The sequence below is a fragment of the Enhydra lutris genome, unplaced genomic scaffold, assembly GCF_002288905.1.
Source record: "Enhydra lutris kenyoni isolate GAN:26980312 unplaced genomic scaffold, ASM228890v2 scaffoldscaffold3, whole genome shotgun sequence".
NCBI lineage: Eukaryota > Metazoa > Chordata > Mammalia > Carnivora > Mustelidae > Enhydra > Enhydra lutris.
The window spans coordinates 76,586,218-76,606,463 of NW_019154087.1; the positions used below are offsets into that span (position 1 = coordinate 76,586,218).

Consider the following 20,246-nt stretch of genomic DNA (forward strand, 5'->3'; position numbering starts at 1 on the left):
CATCTCCATAACTACAACACTAAGAACCAAACTTGGGTACATCAATGGTGCTCAATGAATGAAAAGAAAAAGGATTCAATGCCAGTAATAAGAGAAGTAAGTTGGAGGCCAATCATGAAGGGCTTTATACACCAGAAAACAGACTTGAGACTTTCAATTAATTAAAAACAAATGAAGAGTTTTAAGTAGAAGGATTTGTCTTTTATTTTTATTTATTTTTTAAAAGATTTTTATTTATTTATTTGACAGAGATTACAAGTAGGCAGAGAGGTAGGCAGAGAGAGAGAGGAGGAAGGAGGCTCCCTGCTGAGCAGAGAGCCCGATGCAGGGCTCGATCCCAGGACCCTGAGATCATGACCTGAGCCAAAGGCAGAGGCTTAACCCACTGAGCCACCCAGGCGCCCCAGGATTTGTCTTTTAAAATAATCATTTATTGTTGTGTCAAGGATAGATTTGAGGGACTGAAGAAGAGGATCATTGTGGTTGAGATCACTAGAATGGCAGTAGGAAGGATGGAAAATGGAAAATGATAAATTTGAGATTTAGTAAGAAAGTATAGTTAACAGGGCTGGGTCGTTGATATGAGAGAATGAGAAGACTTAGTGTGAGGTGAACAACTGCCAACACAGTGTAACATTTCAATGAGGAGGAGGATGTAGTTGTGTTTGTTTGCTGCTTGTCTTGTGGAATCTGGTAGAGATTCATTAACTTTCATAAATATGAGTAAATATGAGGTGTGTGAATCATCCAAAGGTGGTCAGGAAAGAACCTAACTAGAGAAGTGTCTAATCAGCAAAGAGAGATCTGGAGGCCATAAGCACAGAGGAGGAATTGAATCCATGGTAATAGATGATGTTGACTCATGAGAAACTTCAGAGTTAGAATAGAAGACTGTATCTCTGAGAAACTCAAGACAAGGAGGTAGGGCCCACAAAGTAGAGTGTGGTAGACCTGAGGGAGGGAAACCTGAAGAACCTGGGTCATGGGAGCCATGGTGAGAGTGAGCTCCAAGATAGAAGCAGTCTTCAATATGGTGGTTCTAAACACATCTCCGGGACAAAAGTTCTTCTGACTGGTGCATCTAATTAATAAATGTTTAGGTTTTATTTTCTCATACTTTTGTGTTTGAGGAGTAATATTGAGGAAAGATTGTTGCTTAAAATTGAATCAGGGCTCGAACAGAACACTGGACAATGGGACTATTGACATGGTGGTCCAGAAGAATGAACCAGATTGGAGTGAGAATGCCCCAAAGAATAGCAACCAGTAGGGATGGAAAGAAGGCTGTAATTCTGAATCATACTGGGGTGTGTTGTATGTCATGAGTATGTTGGGCATGGGCTCAAGTAAGAACTGTTGTCCATATCTTAGTTATTAGCCCTAGAGTTCCAAACCTCCCAAGTCCCAAGCTTGCTGCATCTGGATGGACAGTGAGGGTGGAGGAGGAGAAAAAAGAGCTGAAATTGATGAAAGAAGTCAGAGAAGAGGAGGGGGAAAGAGTCCCTTTAGGCTCAACACTCGGGAGTTGTTCACAACTAGCAGAACCCTGGCAGGCATAAATGATGTTTGCATATCTCTGCTGTCATTGGAGATAGTCATTGGATTAATATGGAAATTGAATTTCTGATTTATCTCTGGTTCATGTCATTATAGATTCAGGTTGTTAAAGAATGAGCGCATACTTTCTGAGTCATTTTCTTCCAGGAATGGTGTAGCTTGAGACAGCACTTTTGAAATCTGCATTATATCTTTCAGGACAATATGTATTTGAGGGCAGCCAAAGATTACCGGCATAACTTTGGAACTTATGAAGTCTAAATCTATATTTTATAAACAATTGGACACTTAGCACAACACTGGAATAAAAAGAGGGTATACCTGTCTTAGCTCAGTAGAGGTCATTCTGATCAACAGAAATCACACTTAAAATAAGTAGAGGAGATGCAGAGGGCGCCATTGTTGGCATATTTCATATGTAAGTTGACACCATTGGAAGTATCAAGAAACGGCCTCTTTCTTTCTCTTTTTGTTAAAGATTTTATTTATTTATTTGACAGAGAGATAGAGAGAGATCGCAAGTAGGCAGAGCAGCAGACAGAGGGAGAGGGAGAAGCAGGCTCTCTGCTAGTAGGGAGCCCGACGCAGGGATCTATCCCAGGACCCTGAGATCATGACCGGAGCCAAAGGCAACCGCTCAACTGACTCGAGTCACCCAGGTGCCCCAAGAAATGGCCTCTTTCTAAATGAAAATTAATCCAACCCAAAGTATGAACACGGCATCACTTCAAAAGTGAATCTTCACATGAATCATCATCTGTGATTCATTCTTCCCCATATTTTAACATTGTACACCTTCATTTATCTGTCCATTTATTTAGCAAATATGTACACTCATGCCAAACATTATTATGCTGGTGAATAGCTCAGAGATGACATCTGCCCTCAAAGAGTTCACAGTCTAAACAGAAAGAGAAAAGGCATCAGCAATGACAAGGCACTGTGTTCACGTAACCCCCCAAGTGCCATGGGATTCTGAACCAGACTTGGGCAAAGTTGAGCCTAAGACCGAAAAGGCTAGATGAGAAGGGTGGAGAGCAGTTTATCCTTACCTTTTGTATTTCTCCCCCAAATAGAATTTCCCCTGAAGAGTGAGCCACTTTCCCCCTTTTAAACCACAGTCTAAATTTGATCAAGATTTCCACATGTTGATATTGATAAAAATACCACTAAATATTAGGAATGAAGAGGAAAAAAATGCAGAATATACAAACAGCACAGAAATAGTCAAATTTTCAAAGTGTAAGGTTTTGATCCTTAAGATAACTACACATTGAGTCCAAAGAAGTAGTTAGTGCATCTTTGCTTACATCTAGCCTTGAGTTCTGCTCTCTTCAATCCACATCTTCTTGGGGAAGGGACATTTGTTTCTATCAGTGGGGAAGGAAAGTTCTAGTAACTGTCCATTTCCCAGGAAAAACTAAAAAAAAAAAAAATTACTTCACATAAATACCTTTCATTCTTAATCTCATTCCTGGCAAATGAGAGAATTTTTCTCCCCACATCTAACTGACATGTCTAAGGTACCCAACAAAATGAATGATCGCATGCTCATAGTACAAAAAGTGATGATTTTGCCAGTATTACTTTCATGATGTAACACCATGTGTAATATGCACATATACAATAAGAAAGGATACTAAAAATTATAGAAAAGTAAGAAAATACCCAAATCATGATGAAGACTTAACAAAGGAAGGCATGACCTAACTTCTAGGGGCTCCTACTGACCCAATCTGTCTAGTGTGAGTACCAAAATAGTGACGTTGATGCATTTTAACCCATCGAACAAAATCATTATTTATTCATCTCTACTGATATAAATAAATTAATGTGGGAGATAGAAACTTTCCTTACTGTAGAATGCAAACTAATACATATAGATGGAATTAGAAAACCCACATTTGGAAATCATCATTGTAATAATTGATTCAGACAAAAGTCATCAGTGTCTAAAGGATGAAAGTTTAAAGAGTGAGAAGATAATATGTAGTTTCAAATATCTCCACATGAGGGAAATTTGTCACTTTATGGTCGAGAAATATGGTAGCCAATGCCTTAACCAACTGATCAACGTTCAGTGCCTTCTGATATGGTATACTGTGAAGAACAGGGCATCACTGTTCCTATTAAAATCCCATAATCTGAGTTTAAAATGAGGAAACATCACATAAGCCAAAGGTGGGAGACACTCAGAAAATATCAGGTCTACACAGATCCAAAATATCAAGATCACAAAAGGTGAGAAAAGACTGACCAAAATATTCCACACTGAAGACTAAAGAGAAATGATGCCAAAATGCAACACACAATTCTCGATTAAATCCTAGACTGGTTGGAAAAATGTTTTTCTGCTACAAAGGCCATTTTTGGGACAATTGCTGAAATAAGAATGGGTTTCTAGGATTAGAAGGTAATATTTTTTTTAACATCAATCTGATTTTGTTGGATGTACTAGAGTTATGTAGGAGGAGATTGTCATTTTCTTTTAGAAAATACAATGGGTATTTCAGGTAATAGGCCATCATGTCTGCAAATTATACTCAAATATTTCAAGGGGAAAAAATAAATGATAGAGATAGAGACAAATATAACATTTGGTCAAATGTTAATAACTGGGGAACTTGCGAGCATTTTTTTTGGTTTGTTTTTTTATTTTATTTTATTTTTTTTACTGTTCTTGCAACACGTTTGTTAATGTTTAAATTATTTCAAAATAAAAAAATTAGTGAAGCAAATATGGAACCAAAAGGTAAGTGGCTTTATCTATATTTCAATGTTACTTCATACTTTCTCAAGCATTATCCTATACTACACTGAAGGTAAAATTACACTTCAACTTATTTTTTCTTCATCTTATGTTTGGTCTTCTGCCTCAATGGACAACAGTTTTTAACAAAACATACACAGGTTGTAATGTATGACTAATATACAAACTTGCAAAAATAATTTAATCATTAAGAAATTTTAAAAAGCTTATGAAATTAAAAAAAAGTCTTGATCTTATTGCTTTCTTTTTCCAGCTGATGTAAATGGAACAATTTAGAATCAGACATTCAGCTTTGTTCTTGATAGACACAACAATACAACTCAATTTGCTCACCCTTTCTCTCTTTGCTAGGTTTCTTATGTCAAAGCTATTGACATTTGGATGGCAGTATGCCTCCTTTTTGTGTTTTCAGCACTTCTGGAATATGCAGCTGTAAATTTTGTATCAAGACAACACAAAGAACTTCTGAGATTTCGACGAAAGAGAAAGAATAAGGTAGGCAATTAAAAGCATCGGGTTTGGCGGGATACCAGTTTTCACTGAAAAGTAAATTTGTTATATGAAATAGAGTGGTGCAGAGAGGAAGTGAAGTCTGAGAACCAAAAGATACAAATATTTCTTTGGTTTTGTCCAATCGAAACAGAAATTGTCAAAAATAGCTTCAGGGATAAAATGGTGACGTGCAGTTCTACTTTTTACACAGCCTATCTACTAGCATGAGAGCTTTATCAACCTCTTTCTAATGTACTTCTTGGAACAACACCATTTTTTGCTTCAATTACCAAAATGTATCATTTCTTACTTGCAACATGAAAGTGTTCCTGATGGTCTTACTTGACATGTCACTGGCTATAGCTATTAAGTTGTTCCTTTTATCAAACAAATTCCTTTCATCGTTTCCATGAAATACCACCTATTTGTTAATGCTATGATGTTCATGTAGAACTATGTGGTCTCTTGCTCATGCATACTTTCATGTTTTTAATATATTTATACTGAATATTTATACTGATTTATACTGAATCTCTAAAGATATTTATACTGAATTAAGATATTTATACTGAAACACAAGAAGGTGTTATTATTGCCTTGCCATACCTGTTAAATGAAACCCAGAAGAAATTGTATTGAGAATATCATTAGAAGACCACAGGAAGTTGCAGAAGTAATCTCATAATTGAATTTGGATGTACAGAATGGAGTTGTTCCCCTCTATTAGGACTTGTAATGTTTTCTTTATGTGCACATGAGCCCGATCAACCCCCTTTCTTCTTCTGGAAGGGAGAGTTTCTATTGACCAGCATATCTATGAGTTTACTTCTTTTCATGTGAATGTGCCAACTGACATTTAAAAGCAAATGGACGCATATGCAATAGAGAACTATCAAAGTTTATGCAATAGGAGAAATTATGGCCAGAATCTGATGTATTGGAATATTTAAGTCAAAACATACTAAAACCTTAGAAATAATACTCTGGTTCATATAAGATGCATTTTTAAGGACTTTGAAAGGATTTAATTTTTCTTGAGGTTTTCTTGTGGTTTCTGAATTATTCACTATAATTTACATGTTCATAAAATTTTTTAAAGCCCTAAGCCCATGATCTCTCAGTACTGAGCATTAAACATATTCTAAAGTAATAATGAATTCAGTCATGTCTAATTGACTCCCTCATCATGATAAATACCCAAATCTCAGTATCATGGAAGGAACATCAAGGACTGTGATCCTCTGAGTAACTCATGGGTGGGACGAAAACAGTGTCTGAGCTTTTATTTGATCAAGTTGGTATGAAAATAAAAGCACATCATTTGTATATTGAAACATATTTTAATAGAGAGGTTCACTTTTCTCTATCTCCTTCTCCCCACCACACCCCCATCTACAGGTTTCATTATACTTTTCTTCATCTTTTTCTCTCTCTTTCCTCCCCTTTTTTCTCCCTCCCTACTGCCTACTTGCTCCTCTTTCCTCTCATGACACTTGGCACTGGATGAAACACTATCACAGGACAAAAAATGCTGCATCATAACAGTAAAGTTCCTGTTTTCCTTTCCCTTAAATGACTGATACAGACGATTTTTCCTTCTAATGTCATTAATCTGAAGTAAAGTAATACTTATTTACCTTTCTCATTTTGGTTTGCTTTTTCACTTTTATTTTTCCATTTCTCTGCCTTTCTCCTCCTTCCTATACAATGTAGAATGTATCAACCAGGTGCTGGAAAATACTAGATATATGATGTCCAAAGGGCGATTGAGAGTTCACATTCCACACCCACCACACATCCAACAGCCACAGTGTCCAATGGGTAACAGAATAGACTGTAACTGTAGATGCTCAGTTTTGGTTCTCCTTTAAAAAAAAAAAAAATTATCCTACCAAAGTAGCTCTTGAGTTTCACTCCCAGTAAGAATATCAGGATATATAGTGAAGCCCATAATTTTTTACTCACAGAAAGATGACAAGATTAAATTTTCTAATGAGTGGCTCTCTAGGAAAATATAGAAATGCAAGAAGAGTAGTATCTTATTATTTTCTAATGACCAGTTGAAATATTCAGGGATATTGTAGTGGAGATTTAGTGCAAGAAAAAAAAATAGGGTTTTTGTTTTGTTTTTAGTTCATTTCATATTTGGGGGGTTGGATACCTTGCATATGTGAAAATTGATTAATTTGATACATATGTATGTGTAAATGATATATGCAATTAAAAACAGTTGTGCAATTATATTTACTCATATATGACTTGATTCTCTGGTTTCTCAATCCCTTGGTCCACTTTACCTTCCCACAGACAGAAGCTTTTGCATTGGAGAAGTTTTACCGTTTCTCAGACACGGTAAATTCACTTTCTTAACTCTAAGTAGAGGAATGTGGTCATCAGTGGAAAAAGCAGAGAGCGTATTCTGCACCCATGCAGTGTTTGGTGGGGAAACATGGCCCCTTGCATAGTTAAAGTTAAACAATCACCATGCCCCTTCAGCTAAGGATATTCTCTTTTTCAAACTCCATTTGTCTTCCCTCACTCAGTAAAAAATATTTAAATATTATCCTTCATCTAATCAACTGAGTTATTTGATTGGTCAAAATGATCTTTAAATATACATTAAACAGAAATAACACATATAATCTTATAATAGTCTACATGAAAGAAATAGTCATTTGTCTTGACAAAATTAGTTCTAAAAATTCATAGAAAATGTATTTGTACAAATAAGTTCTAAATGCACCCTTTCTTGTCAGAAAATAGAGAACTATAAGTAAGGCAAAAATAAAATACTTTGTTCAACCTATGTATCTCTAGAATCCCTTCTTAATGTTAAGAGAAGTTGAGATTCTTTATAATAAAGGAGCGATTTTGGTTTTTTGATGGCAGCATCCTTTGAGATGTTTGATTAAAAAGAGATCACAAGGTCACATGTCCAAGTATAATAGCTAAATAGTTAGAAAGGTAGTCTATGCTAGAGCGATTAGTTTTTGGACTTGACCACTATAATATAGCATTCAATGATTGCATTTAAACACACTCAAGCCAAGAATTTGGGCTGGGAAATAATAAACAGTCCAGTCTATTAAAACTAAATTTCTAGGGTCGCCTGGGTGGCTCAGTTGGTTAAGCGGCTGCCTTCAGGTCATGATCCCAGCGTCCTCGGATCGAGTCCCACATCGGGCTGCTTGCACAGCAGGGAGTCTGCTTCTCCCTATGCCTCTTCCTGACACTCTGTCTGCCTGTGCTCACTCTCTCTGACAAATAAATAAAATCTTTTTAAAAAAAACCAAAAAACTTAATTTCTGAAATAAAGTGCAATTAAACATACCTCCCCAGATGATTCTGCTGCACATCTTGGTTAAGAATGGATATAACATTAGATGCACAGACCAGAAACATGTTACATTCATCTAATTGAAGGTTTCTCAATTTCATACCACGTATCTAGAGCCAGTATTATTTTAAAGCATTTACTAAGTTTTCTTATATTATAACATGTAATCATTCAATTATTTTTTCTACTAATATTGTATATTTGTTCCCAACATAGCTAGCCACTTCCCACTTCACTTTTATTTTTTCATCCCTGGGGGGAAAAATTCACTTGATCCAATTACTTTTACTTAATTATCTTAACTATAAATTTTGACAAATTTTAATTGCTTTGTGTTTGCATAACACAAATAGCTTCTTTGGGAGAAAATATATTTAAATTTCTAGTAACTAAGCAGTTAATGCTTATAGGAGCTTTAGTATAAAAAATACATTTAATTAAGTATTGCTTTACAAGAACAATGCACAAAGAAGTCTGATGACAACTTAGGTTTACTTCAGCAGCAATCAATCAATACTTGTTTTTAAAAAAGAAACAGTATGGTAATGCAAAGACATTCATTAGAAATTTATGCATTCCATTTATTTTGTAATAATGCAAATTTGGGGGTGATCATTTTGACTTTTTGAAAACTATTTTTCTCACCCGAATGACCCTCTAGGCTGACCAAATTCATCGTTTTTTAAAAAAAAAATATGTATTTTGCTGAGAAACAGAGCAATGTAAATCTTTAAATCAACATAATCTAAATGAGTCTAAATGAGCTAAATGTTGGCCCCAAGCCCTTTATCTTCACGAGTATGGACTTAACATAGTTTTCCCAAGCACTCTAAGTTGGCAGAATAGGCAAAGTAAATAAAATAGCCTCAATATAAAATGTTTGTTACAGCAGGGGACCTTACACTATTCCTAGGAAAGTTTTAACTTGGTTCAGCATTGGCTTAGCATTGTATGGAATCTCTTATATCTGACCTTTTCCCTATTAAGGTACAAGCGGTCTTTTGTGAAAGACTACAAGTTTGCTCTTGCATCCAAAGTTCCCCACCCCACACTGTCATAGCCTGCTGTGTGCTGACTACCCACTGCACCATGTCATAGACGCTTCTCCCCAGTGCTGTATATGTATGGGTGTATGCATGATATGAAAATACTTTGGTCAGAAGTTTGCTCTTCCCACGTGTGATATCATCACTTTAGTCCTGCAAGGGTATAAAGATGTGCCAAAATGTTTCTGAATCTATGTTCTTTTTTAAAAGAAATGGCTGATACGGGGTTGCATTTCACGTAGCTTCTCCTGCATCACGGTGTACTGATGCAATGGTTTGCGGAGAGAAGACATGACCCACGGTATTCTAGCGCCTCTAGCTTCCTGCTTGTTATTGTGTAGTCATTATTATGTATATGCTCAGATGAAACAAAGGTGGACCGTTAGTTCTAGATTTGAGAAACAACCACCAAGTTTAGATTCTGCGAGCCACGATGGTTATCTTTTTACGATTAAGGTATCACTGACTGCATTTTGACTATCTGTACAAAACTTGTCATTATTTTATTGACTTACGTGTTTACATGCTGTCTTACTTCAAAAATAACTCAGGGTAATTTCTAAGGATAACGAATGATTGTTTTTACTAATGTATATCTGAATGACTCTGATTTACAGGGGTTTGAAATTTTATCCTCTCAGGTAAAGCAGATATTGTAAGAATTTAATGATTTCCTGCAAACAAATATCTGTAGTTTGTGCTAAATACACCTAATTCTTAGAGCTATGTCCCTTTGAAATATCTGATTAGGAAAATAGTATTCAACAAACTAATACAATCTCTACTTAATCTAATTTTACATGCATTACAGTGAATTTCATCTCAAATTAAAGTGTACATACTGCCTTTACACAAATTGTCTATTTATAATGTATTATTTTATGTCAGTCCATAATTCTGAGTTCACACTAAATGAATCTAACATATTGTGCTAGGACTAGATATATGTGTGTTTAAAAAGTATTTTATTGATTTTTCATCAATCTCCTAAAATGTATGTGTTCCATTTTTATATTGTTTTAAGTGTTCATCTTTTTAAGCTTATATTTTACCATTTAACAACTTCCAGACCATTTCTGAATCTAAATTCAATACACCAGACATGAACTTGGCTAATTCATAACTAATTCACGTGTCATCAATAATAAATGCAAAATTCTCCTGGGAATTAGATTTCAAAGAATTTTATATTGACAGTTGACTTGCAACTATGAAGTATCTTTAACGTCATCTCTAATTTTTTTTAAGCTTTCCAAATTTCAAAATAATATAGAAATGTATATAGATGTGTTAAACTGAATATCTTATTTTCAACTGTTATTTATTTTGGAAAAAGAATTTTTAGTTTATTCACATATTTCATCTTACCTCAGCATTTTCTAAGCGATGGTGATTTTTCTCAACAAAAATAAGCCATTGTTATGTTCCTTAGTAATTTTTTTTCCAAATCCACACATTGAAATCATGTAAGTGGAAATTAATAGCAATTCACTTTTCCTTCCTTTGTCACTTTCCTATTTGGCAATTAGAAGTTATGGAAAATAATTTCAACAGAAAGGCCTCTGGCATAATTACTGAACATCTTGAGTGTATATAGAACACACAAAGGCACCTACCAGGGGAGAAACATTAGGATGAAAATAATGTATTTAATGGTGGTGTATCTCACAGCAGTTCACACAATAAATCATCACTCATGCTATCTTAGAGGATCCATGTTTTATTACCACTCATTAGTAAGCTTCATGTCTTCACCATTTCCACACCCAAAAATAAGATTTTTTTTCTTTGGTCATTTTTGAGGACTAAGAAGAGGATAGGAAATTAATTCTTATCTCACATGTATGTTAATATATATCTTTTTGTGATGGAAATGAAACAATTCAACTGAATGACAAAGTCTAGGCCTGGATTTTCTATTTTTAATATTTCTAGTTATAATATACATGTTAGTGTGAGTCAGTCTTTGGCCTAATCCTCTAAGAAAATGAAAAAGTATATAGAATGTTTCCCAGTGTGGTATCGATGCTTAATTACTGAAACATTTTTCTCACTTTCAAACTTAGTGAAAACGGGTCCTCTTAGTGAAAGAATTATATACTAACTAAATGGATTTTTACATTTTTCATTGCCTACCCTTCTAACTTGCTTAAAGCATATTAGGAAGGTTTTACCTGTGAATAAATTAAGCCATTTCTTCACTTTTACCTTTTTAATCAGCCATGTTCTTTTGCTCATTTTTAATTCATTCTATTTAATCTTTATTATTGCTTATATTTTGAGTTGGAAAGTGCTTAACTTTATGAATATCAAATATTGGCTAACACATAGTGTTGGATACAAAAGTTTTAGATGTTTGTCTAGACCCTTTGCTTATTTGTCCTTTAGTCTATTAGAAACTCAAGCTAAAGATGACTGCAGAAAACTGAATTATGCCCAAGACATATTTGAGTACTAATTGGAATAAAGAATATCACTGCACAGCTAAACATACATAAACACAGGGTAATTTTAAGACTGAGTTTTACAAAACAAAGAAATTACTTTAGTCATAAAATAGTTTGCTGCTCCTTCTAATATAATAATCTAATACTAATAGTGATCTATTAGAAATGCTTCATCCGGGGCGCCTGGGTGGCTCAGTGGGTTAAGCCGCTGCCTTCGGCTCAGGTCATGATCTCAGGGTCCTGGGATCGATCCCCGCATCGGGCTCTCTGCTCAGCAAGGAGCCTGCTTCCTCCTCTCTCTCTGCCTGCCTCTCTGCCTGCTTGTGATTTCTGTCTGTCAAATAAATAAAAAAAAAAAAAAAAAAAAAAAGGAATGCTTCATCCATTCTTAAAATTATTCTTTTAAGTGTAGCTTTGGGGGAAAAAGAAAAAAAAACAACTGCTATAGCCCAGTAATTTAACAACACAATGACAACAAAATCACATGATTTTTCTGCACTCCAAGGGTCCTTGTTCTCTCCCTATTCTCTGGCCATCTGGACTGTTGGGCCAGAGTGGAAGCTGACCCAACAGAACTGATATCCTGTTTCTGAAGAAGCAAGATGTATCCATGTGCCTTATCTCACGGGCACATCCAAAATACTTGTGCTGTTTCATAGAACATGTTCAAAACACTGATGACTCCTTGATTGCAGAAACTAGATTTGCAAAGAATCCTAGCAGTCAGATAGCAAAACCCATCTATTAGAACAGCATGACAGTGAAGGTTACGGCAGAAACGTGATCTTTTCAGTTTCATGGCCTTGGTTAATTTTTAGTGCAACAGTACCCAAGTGCAAGGCCATTTGCAGAATCAGCAACTGGGCCGGCCTATTTTACATAGTACTTTGTTGTGAGTTTGGTATTTAAAATACCTAAGAGGACGATGATTCCAGTTGTTATTTGTAGTTTCCTTTCAGGTTGTATATTATGCATAATAACACAATTATAATAAACAAAATATTGAAAAATACAACAACCTTAATTTGAGTACTTTATTAAGCATTTTATATTCTTTCCCTCACCCTAAAAAAACCTGCTAGATAGTGCTATATTCTTTCCCTGGGATAAGAAACCAAGAATCGGAGTGTTACATAATGAAGGTGATCCTTACTCCAGGCAATAGGTGATGAATGCTTAATTAAACATCTGCATTTTGAGTGTCAATCTTGAGTCAGATTTTAAATTTGGATCATCTAATGTTTTTGCGACGTAGGAAATAATTGAAAATTACTTCTCTTAGCACATATGTTTTGTAATTGCCAATACCCAACCTATTTTTATATCTTTAGAACCTAAGTTCTCCTCAGCATCTTGGTGTCATTTCCATTATCAGGGAATAAGTATTTGAACAAGATATTTTCACAAGGGAAGTGTTTTTACTGAAATTAAAAGTTTCTATTTTTTCAACTCCACAATTAATTGGAAATATGATACGTTAGTGAAATCATCTTCCAGATGCTTTTGAGAACAATAATGCACCAAATCACACTGTAACACATAATTACCTGAAACCTATTGTCCAGGATACCCATAGATGCCATTGATTTAAAAATGGATAAAGACACAGATCATATAGATTGCCTTGTGTATAGTCCTACTTAGAAACAGCTTTCCTTAAAAGCAGAAATTATTAAATAATAAAATAATAGTTAAATACTAACACAAAAGTCATCCCAGACTATGTTTTCATAAAGTGCCACTTAAAATCTAAATTAGAGTATTAGAAGAATCCAAAGACTGTTGCATCACTAAAAATTCAAAACTACTAGATAGATACTTTGTGCCTCTTGGAAACGCTTGTTTCCACAACTTGGCCGTGTGTTCTGGTCACCTAGAGAGCTTGGTGGTGGGACAACCTAAAGGCTAATAAGTTTGAACTTCCACAGTTGCCCATCTAGAAAACTGGATCTCAGCAACTCCTCCCAGTGACGCCAAGACAGGTGTTAGCCTTGTATGAGAAACATCGCCTTCCCCTAGACTGTCATTTATTGTGTGCACGTAGAATGATGGTAATCTTATAAGTTGTTGTCAAATTTTATGAGGGACCCATGCTACCTAAAGATGATTAAGTTTAAATTGTTCCAGTGTGTCAATTTTTCTATTAAAAAAAAAATCTAAATATCAAGTAGCTTTGTTCATTACCACACCACAACCCTGATTACAGTTTTAGGAAGCAACCATGCTTACGAGACAGAGATAAGCTTTGGTTTCATATGTCATTTACTTAACTTTATAGATGGTCAAAAGGCAGGAGAAACACCGAAGAAAGTATCTTCCTCTAATGGAGAAGCTTCATGGGACTCAAACACATCAGATGTTTTGTCCCCTCACAAACAGAGAGCATGGATGTCTTCCTAGTTTAAAAAGAAAAAGATGTGTGTCATAAGCAGCAATGATCCCTTTAGCTAGAAAATGCAATCGTGGTTCCAGAACCATTATATCAAGTATACAATATATACTCATATTTTCCATCAGAACGATTATAACACAAAAGAAGTACCCGTGAGGTGGGAAGGACAGAATTGTTTCCCAGCATTGTTCCCGACCCTCACACTTCCACCACCAGACACTAGAAACTTATTAAAGGCATTCCTCATTACGGTCACTCATAGCTACATGATCGACACACTCATCCAGTGAACTAGCCGGCTCACGTCCTTGTCACCCTATCTTCAGTAACAAGTGTTTTAATTGCTCATTCCAACTTCTATTTAAATGTATTTGTCATGTTGTTCTCTTGGGCCATTTTATACCCTGGTCATGCTTAAATGTATTCCTTTGTCCAATGAGATCTGTTTCAGGAGCACAGACTGATATAAAAACACTTCGTTCCAAGCCATTAATAGTATTTTCAGCTGTGGCTTGTTAACAGGGTAAACAAAGCCCAAGATGGACTCACTGTCTATTTCTGCCAAAATCCACTGAATCCTCCAGGAACCCTAATCAAAGACCTTACTATTCCATCTGCCAGCTCTGTGTTAGCACTTACCCTCAGGAGATTTAGCTCAAAGGCAATGTTCAAGCAGTATTTTCTTTCATTAATATTCAGGTCAAGATCCCACTACATCAGTGGCTCTATTGCACAACAGAGGACTGTGTCACGGTTTTGTCCATTGCTGCGTGGTCTGGACACCACCATGGCCACTTCCATGGCCGGTCCAAGACATCTGCTTTGGCATTCTAGTCCCCTTCTGAGCCAGCAACTAGGCAGGGATTACCTGACCTAATTTAATTCTACCCTGGAATTTTTATAAGGAGTTTCATCAGCCACCCTGGGATGTTCTTAAATGTCCACCTGACCAGCCCATTTGCCTGAGCATAAGGCAAGACCACTGGCTAGGGTCAGGAGTCTTTGACTCTGAGAGGAAGAACCAGTTCTCCTGATACTGCCACACATGCTGGTTCTCAAGTCAGCCCATTTTGTAGACTTACCTTGCTTTCTTCAACTACAATTTTTTTTTATTTGACTTCAGGTATGGTTTGAGCCCTGATCTTCTCTGTAAAAGTTTCCATCGGTCAACCAGGTGACCTGTTTTGTCTCAGTGGGAAGAGAATCATGAGGTTCATATCACTTACTCCAGGAAGCTCAACTAGAGATTCCATCTCTGGTCCAGGAAGCTCAACTAGAGATTCCATCTCTGGTCCATTGTCAAGCAGGCCATGATTTACTTTGGTTGAGTAAATCCCCTTAGCTTGTTCCTGAATAATATCATTTTCATTTTTTTAGGTCACTAACATTGAAATACCTTGCTGACATTACCTATCATAACATGATGGGTATTTTATTTTATTTTTTAAAGATTTTATTGATTTATTTTAGAGAGAGAGAGAGAGAGAGAGAGAGACAGAGAGCACCAGCATGCGCAGTGTGGTGGGGTTGGGGTTGGGGGGCAGAGGGAGAAGCATGCTTCCTGCTGAGCAGAGCGCCTGATGCAGGACTCAATCTCAGGACCCCGCAATCATGACCGGAGCTGAAGACAGTCATTCAACCAACTAAGCCACCCAGGTGCCCCAACATGATAGGTATTTTAAACCTAAGTATAGGCTGATGCCTTTCAGGTTCCTTCAGTTTGGGGATTGTTTCTACCAGAGCACAGGAGAATGTCAGTAGATGTCATTCAAATAGATTAAACCTACTCACAGCATGGAGAGCTTTCTAGTCTTGAATTCTGGCAGCCATCTTAGGGCACCACTGTTGAGCCTTTTCCAGAAACGCCAGTCTACATGTGTTAGTAGCAGATATCCCTAGCAGGGATGAATGTTAAGGTCTCAGAGAGGTTACTTGGGCTATTGCCTGCCTCAGACCTCTCACCCCTGTTTGCCCCTGTTCCCCTTTCCAATTCAGACTGTCTTTTAGTCACTTTATACAAGAGGCCCATAGAAATAAAAATGTATCTGCCAAATTTCAAATAGTGCTACAACTGGTTTTCTCATGGTGGGATGAAGAAGAGATAACAGTTTGTCCTTTATTGTGTGTTAATTGTGTCTAGTTGGTTTACCCAGATTATTTCCAGAAATGGGACAGATGGGGCTGGGCCCTGAATTTCAGCTGGATTAGTTAGCCTCCTCTCCCTAGTCACTAGTTTCTAAACCCTCCCTTGACTTTCTCCTCAGAAAGGGAAACTACCATTTACCATTAACTAACTTCCTTTTGAAAGTGACCTGGACCAAACTGTTTCCAACCAGGGGGTGCCTGGGTGGCTCAGTCGGTTAAAGCCTCTGCTCTCGGCTCGGGTCATGATCCCAGGGTCCTGGGATCGAGCCCCGCATCGGGCTGTCTGCTTCTCTTCCTCTCTCTCTCTGCCTGCCTCTCTGCCTACTTGTGATCTCTGTCTGTCAAATAAATAAATAAAATCTTAAAAAACAAAACAAAAAAACAAAAAACTGTTTCCAACCAGGCTGTGATAATATGCTGGAGAATTCAGGTTTCCTTAATTGGGTCTACCCCACATGAAGACACACAGCATCAGATTTTTTCCTTTATATAGACCTTGAAAGGAAAGCCCTGGGTGGGGGGTGGGGGCGGGGAGCCTTGTTCAAGTCTGCCCAAGCAGACCAGACTTGGGGCGCCTAGAAGGCTCAATCAGTGGAACATGCAACTCTTTCTTTATCTTGGAGCTGTTGGAGTTGTAAGTTTGAGCCACACGTTGAGTGTAGAGATAGCTTAAAAATAAAATCTAAAAAAAAAAGGCTTGCCAGCCTCCTTTGTCCTGAAACTCTTCAATTTTTACCATTTACCACAATAAAAGCTGTTGGGCGACTTTTTAGTGACCCCAAGTGGTCAGCAGTCAGTGCAGGCCCCATTTAGCTTTATAATAAGCCAGACAGACCTAGATCTTCTAGAGAAAACAAATGAGGGACTAGCTCCCCTGCTTCTAGTATTTCCTTAATCGGAGCTAAGAATTTCGTTTACCTTCCCGGAATCTTGTGCTGTTTAATAGTTCCCACAGGGGAAGGTTGAGACAGTTCTTAGGGCTTCCCATGTTAGGACATCCAATCCAACTACAGCTGGGCTAAGAAACAACAGCCCAAGATTAAGTTCAAGCCAGAAACGGCAAGATTGTTCATTCACATGTCGCGGCCTTTCCAATTATGCATTTAGACAAAGGTGATAACATCCACTGATTATCCCGCTCGGGACTGGGCAAGGAGAGCGTGGCCTTCAAAACCAGTCTTCTTTGTTTCAACTGCCTGAAAGGATGGAGGAACTTCAGCAGCCCATATCAGAGCCTTCTGTTTCCATTCCCCATCGGCATCATTGATTTAACTTGTGAGATGAAAGCAGATTTAACAGGGTTCCTTAAGGGAAGCAGCTGCTAGAACTGCAACAGATTTCCTTCCTCCCAGCTGGCAATCATGTGCCAGGAAATCTTTCATAGGACTCCTGTCACTTTTCATTCTGTGTCTTAAAAGTCACCTAAAGAGAGCTAATAGATTTATCTCTGGCTATGATCTTTCTTCTGAATAGCCCAGATAGTTTTCCCATCAGTGAAACCAGCGTGGCAGCTGTCAGAGCAAGTATCCCCATGAGTCATACATACGCTCCTGCATTTCCAAAAGGAGAACATGGAGAACCCATACCTGGTGGAGCTGCTAATCATAGCATCTACCAGAGTTGAGGGAACCAGGGAGCCGGTTCTCAGCACAGCCTCATACCACCCCAGGCTTTAGGCAAAAGGGTCACTGATTCCACTGCCAGTAGCTGCTGCAAGTTAAAAGTTAGAATTCACAGCCAACATCATTTTTCATGTTTTTTCATCCCTGTGGCAATTAACCTAAAGCTCCAAAAAGCCCAGATTGATTCCCCAGATATTGGCTGCTATTTCACAGTAAAGAGACCCTTTACATTATAATTGCTTTATCCAAAATGGTAGATTTAAGCCACAAGTGGCTATCGAGTCCTGGAAATGTAGAGTCTGATCTGAGGTGTATTACAAATAAATATACACTGTTTCAAGGACTTAGTATGAAACAAAGAGTGTAAACTATCTCCTTAATTTTTACTTCAAAGGAATGTTTAAATCACATTTAGGGCCTACCGAATTAAAAAAAATACAATACTAAAATTAATTTTACCTCTTTCTTTTATCTCGTTAAAATTAACTAATGTAAAATTTAAATGGAAAATTATACACGTGATTTTTGTCTGTGGCTCCCATTAAATTTCCATCGGACAGGGCTGTTGGATACTCATAAGTTTCCAGTGTTGCTTGCCTGGGTTTGCCAAGAAGTCCCATCAGGATAAAATGCAAGTCTTTCTAAGTCCTGAATGGGCTTTCACGTTCATCCTGAGCCCAGGCCATGAAGCTGCTTGCTGTCCTTGCTCTAACTCCTCTTTCAGCCAAGTGGTTTCAGTTTCACAGATAATCAATGAAATAGAAGAGAAGACATTCCTTGCGTTTTGAGTCACTTTCCTCTCAGTTCCCTCACCCTGGTCTGTTTCAATTCTATGTCATTAATTACCCATCTGTCAATTCAACAAGGGAGAATTCTGTGTCAGCCACATTCCAATAGCAAGAGTTATCCCAGTCATTTTCTGCAGGGCTTTGGCAACCTCAAACCCAGGATGGATCAGGATCTCATTCTCACCAAACTCCCTTCCAGAACTTTGGGCCATAGTGAGTCTGAAACAATCTGAAAGCCAGTTCAACTTCCGTCACCACCGCTGAAATTCGAGGTGAAAGTTGCCAATCAAACCCCCCAGACACAACAGGCTTTATAACCTATTATGAAGTTTACTTGGTCCTATGGGAGCATGGGAAGCAGCCAACCCATCAGACCGAGTATCTTCATCTCACTGGGAGGCAGGGGAGTCGCTCAAGAGCACAGTTGCTCTTGTCCTTATCCACAGGTGCATGGAGATGCACGCCATGGGGAAACGTCAAGGCCTGTATTATCCCCTCAACACAGAGAAGCCACAGCCTTGATTTCCTACCAAGCCTGTATACATTCTGGTCACGTAGGCCAAAGGCCTTCGGGCCCCACACAACAACCTCTGTGCAGTAAATGTACCCAATTCCATGTTCCCCATTTAGCTTAACTCTATTGTTTTCAAGGAAATGTTGTGCAAAGAATCAGGAGTCATTCATCAGCCCAGGTCTGACGTTAACCCTGTACTCACAGTTATGTGGAAGGATACGGTTGAAAATAACGGACCGATCCATGAATAGCTTAAATCTTAAAAAAAGATTTTTCGAGATGAGTAATGGGGTAGGTTTCTCTAAGGTCTGAAAATAAGTTCTTCCAAATAGATGGTTAGAAAGGGAGTAAGTGGGAGTAGTGGTTAGAGATACAAACTTCCAGTTACAAGATAAATAAGTACTAGGACTATTACTTACCTACAACATGATGAGCGAACTAATGCTTCTGTATGACCTACAGAAAAGGGAGTAGGTCCTAAGAGTTCTCATCACAAGAAGAGAGTTTTTCCTTTTCCTTTTATTGTATCTCTAGGAGATAGTGGGTATTAAATAAACCCATTGGGATCATCATTTCACCATATATGTAAATCAAACCATCACACTGTACAGCTTAAACTGATACAGTTATATATGTCAGTTGTTTCTCAGTAAAACCAGGGGAGACTGAAAGTAAGTGAACCCCACTTTACAAAACACAGCAGATAGAATCCTAAAATTTTAGTATTTTTGTAATTTATCTCTTAACTGGTTCAACGAATATGTCAGTACCTCGCAGTAAATGTTCATTGAAAAATGACTCTTGCCCTATTTTGAGATGGATTTTTTTTTCAACACATGGGCTGACATAGGTTAAAAGGCTGTTTTATACTTCAGCAGTCAGCTGATGTGCACATAAAGCTATATAAATTATTCAAACAAACTATACCTTTTTTCTGGAATGCAAACACCAGCATGATTTCCTAATCTATAAGGATGTTAATTTAGCACTTACAGTTTAATTTCTTGTATATTCATTTTTTTCTAAAACAGAGAAATTCAAGGCAAATAATAATTTAGCTTTGAAATTCCCATGGAGGCTAAAAAAAAATTGCCAGTATAAATGAACACCCTTATTAAAGAGTATTGAAAAATCAA

At 37.3% G+C, this 20,246-nt stretch overlaps 1 protein-coding gene across 2 annotated transcripts in view; it reads left to right on the forward strand.

Moving 5' to 3' along the window:
• The window catches only part of LOC111156394 (glycine receptor alpha 3), a 215,918-nt gene that overhangs the window by 194,013 nt on the left and 1,659 nt on the right, over positions 1–20,246 (forward strand). The window contains exons 8-9 of one of the 2 annotated variants that reach the window (XM_022517247.1): positions 4,679–4,822; positions 7,127–7,171. In XM_022517247.1, the coding sequence (XP_022372955.1) occupies positions 4,679–4,822; positions 7,127–7,171 (189 nt within the window). The remainder of the gene's footprint in view (positions 1–4,678; positions 4,823–7,126; positions 7,172–20,246) is intronic. The other variant, XM_022517256.1, reaches the window with a different exon arrangement.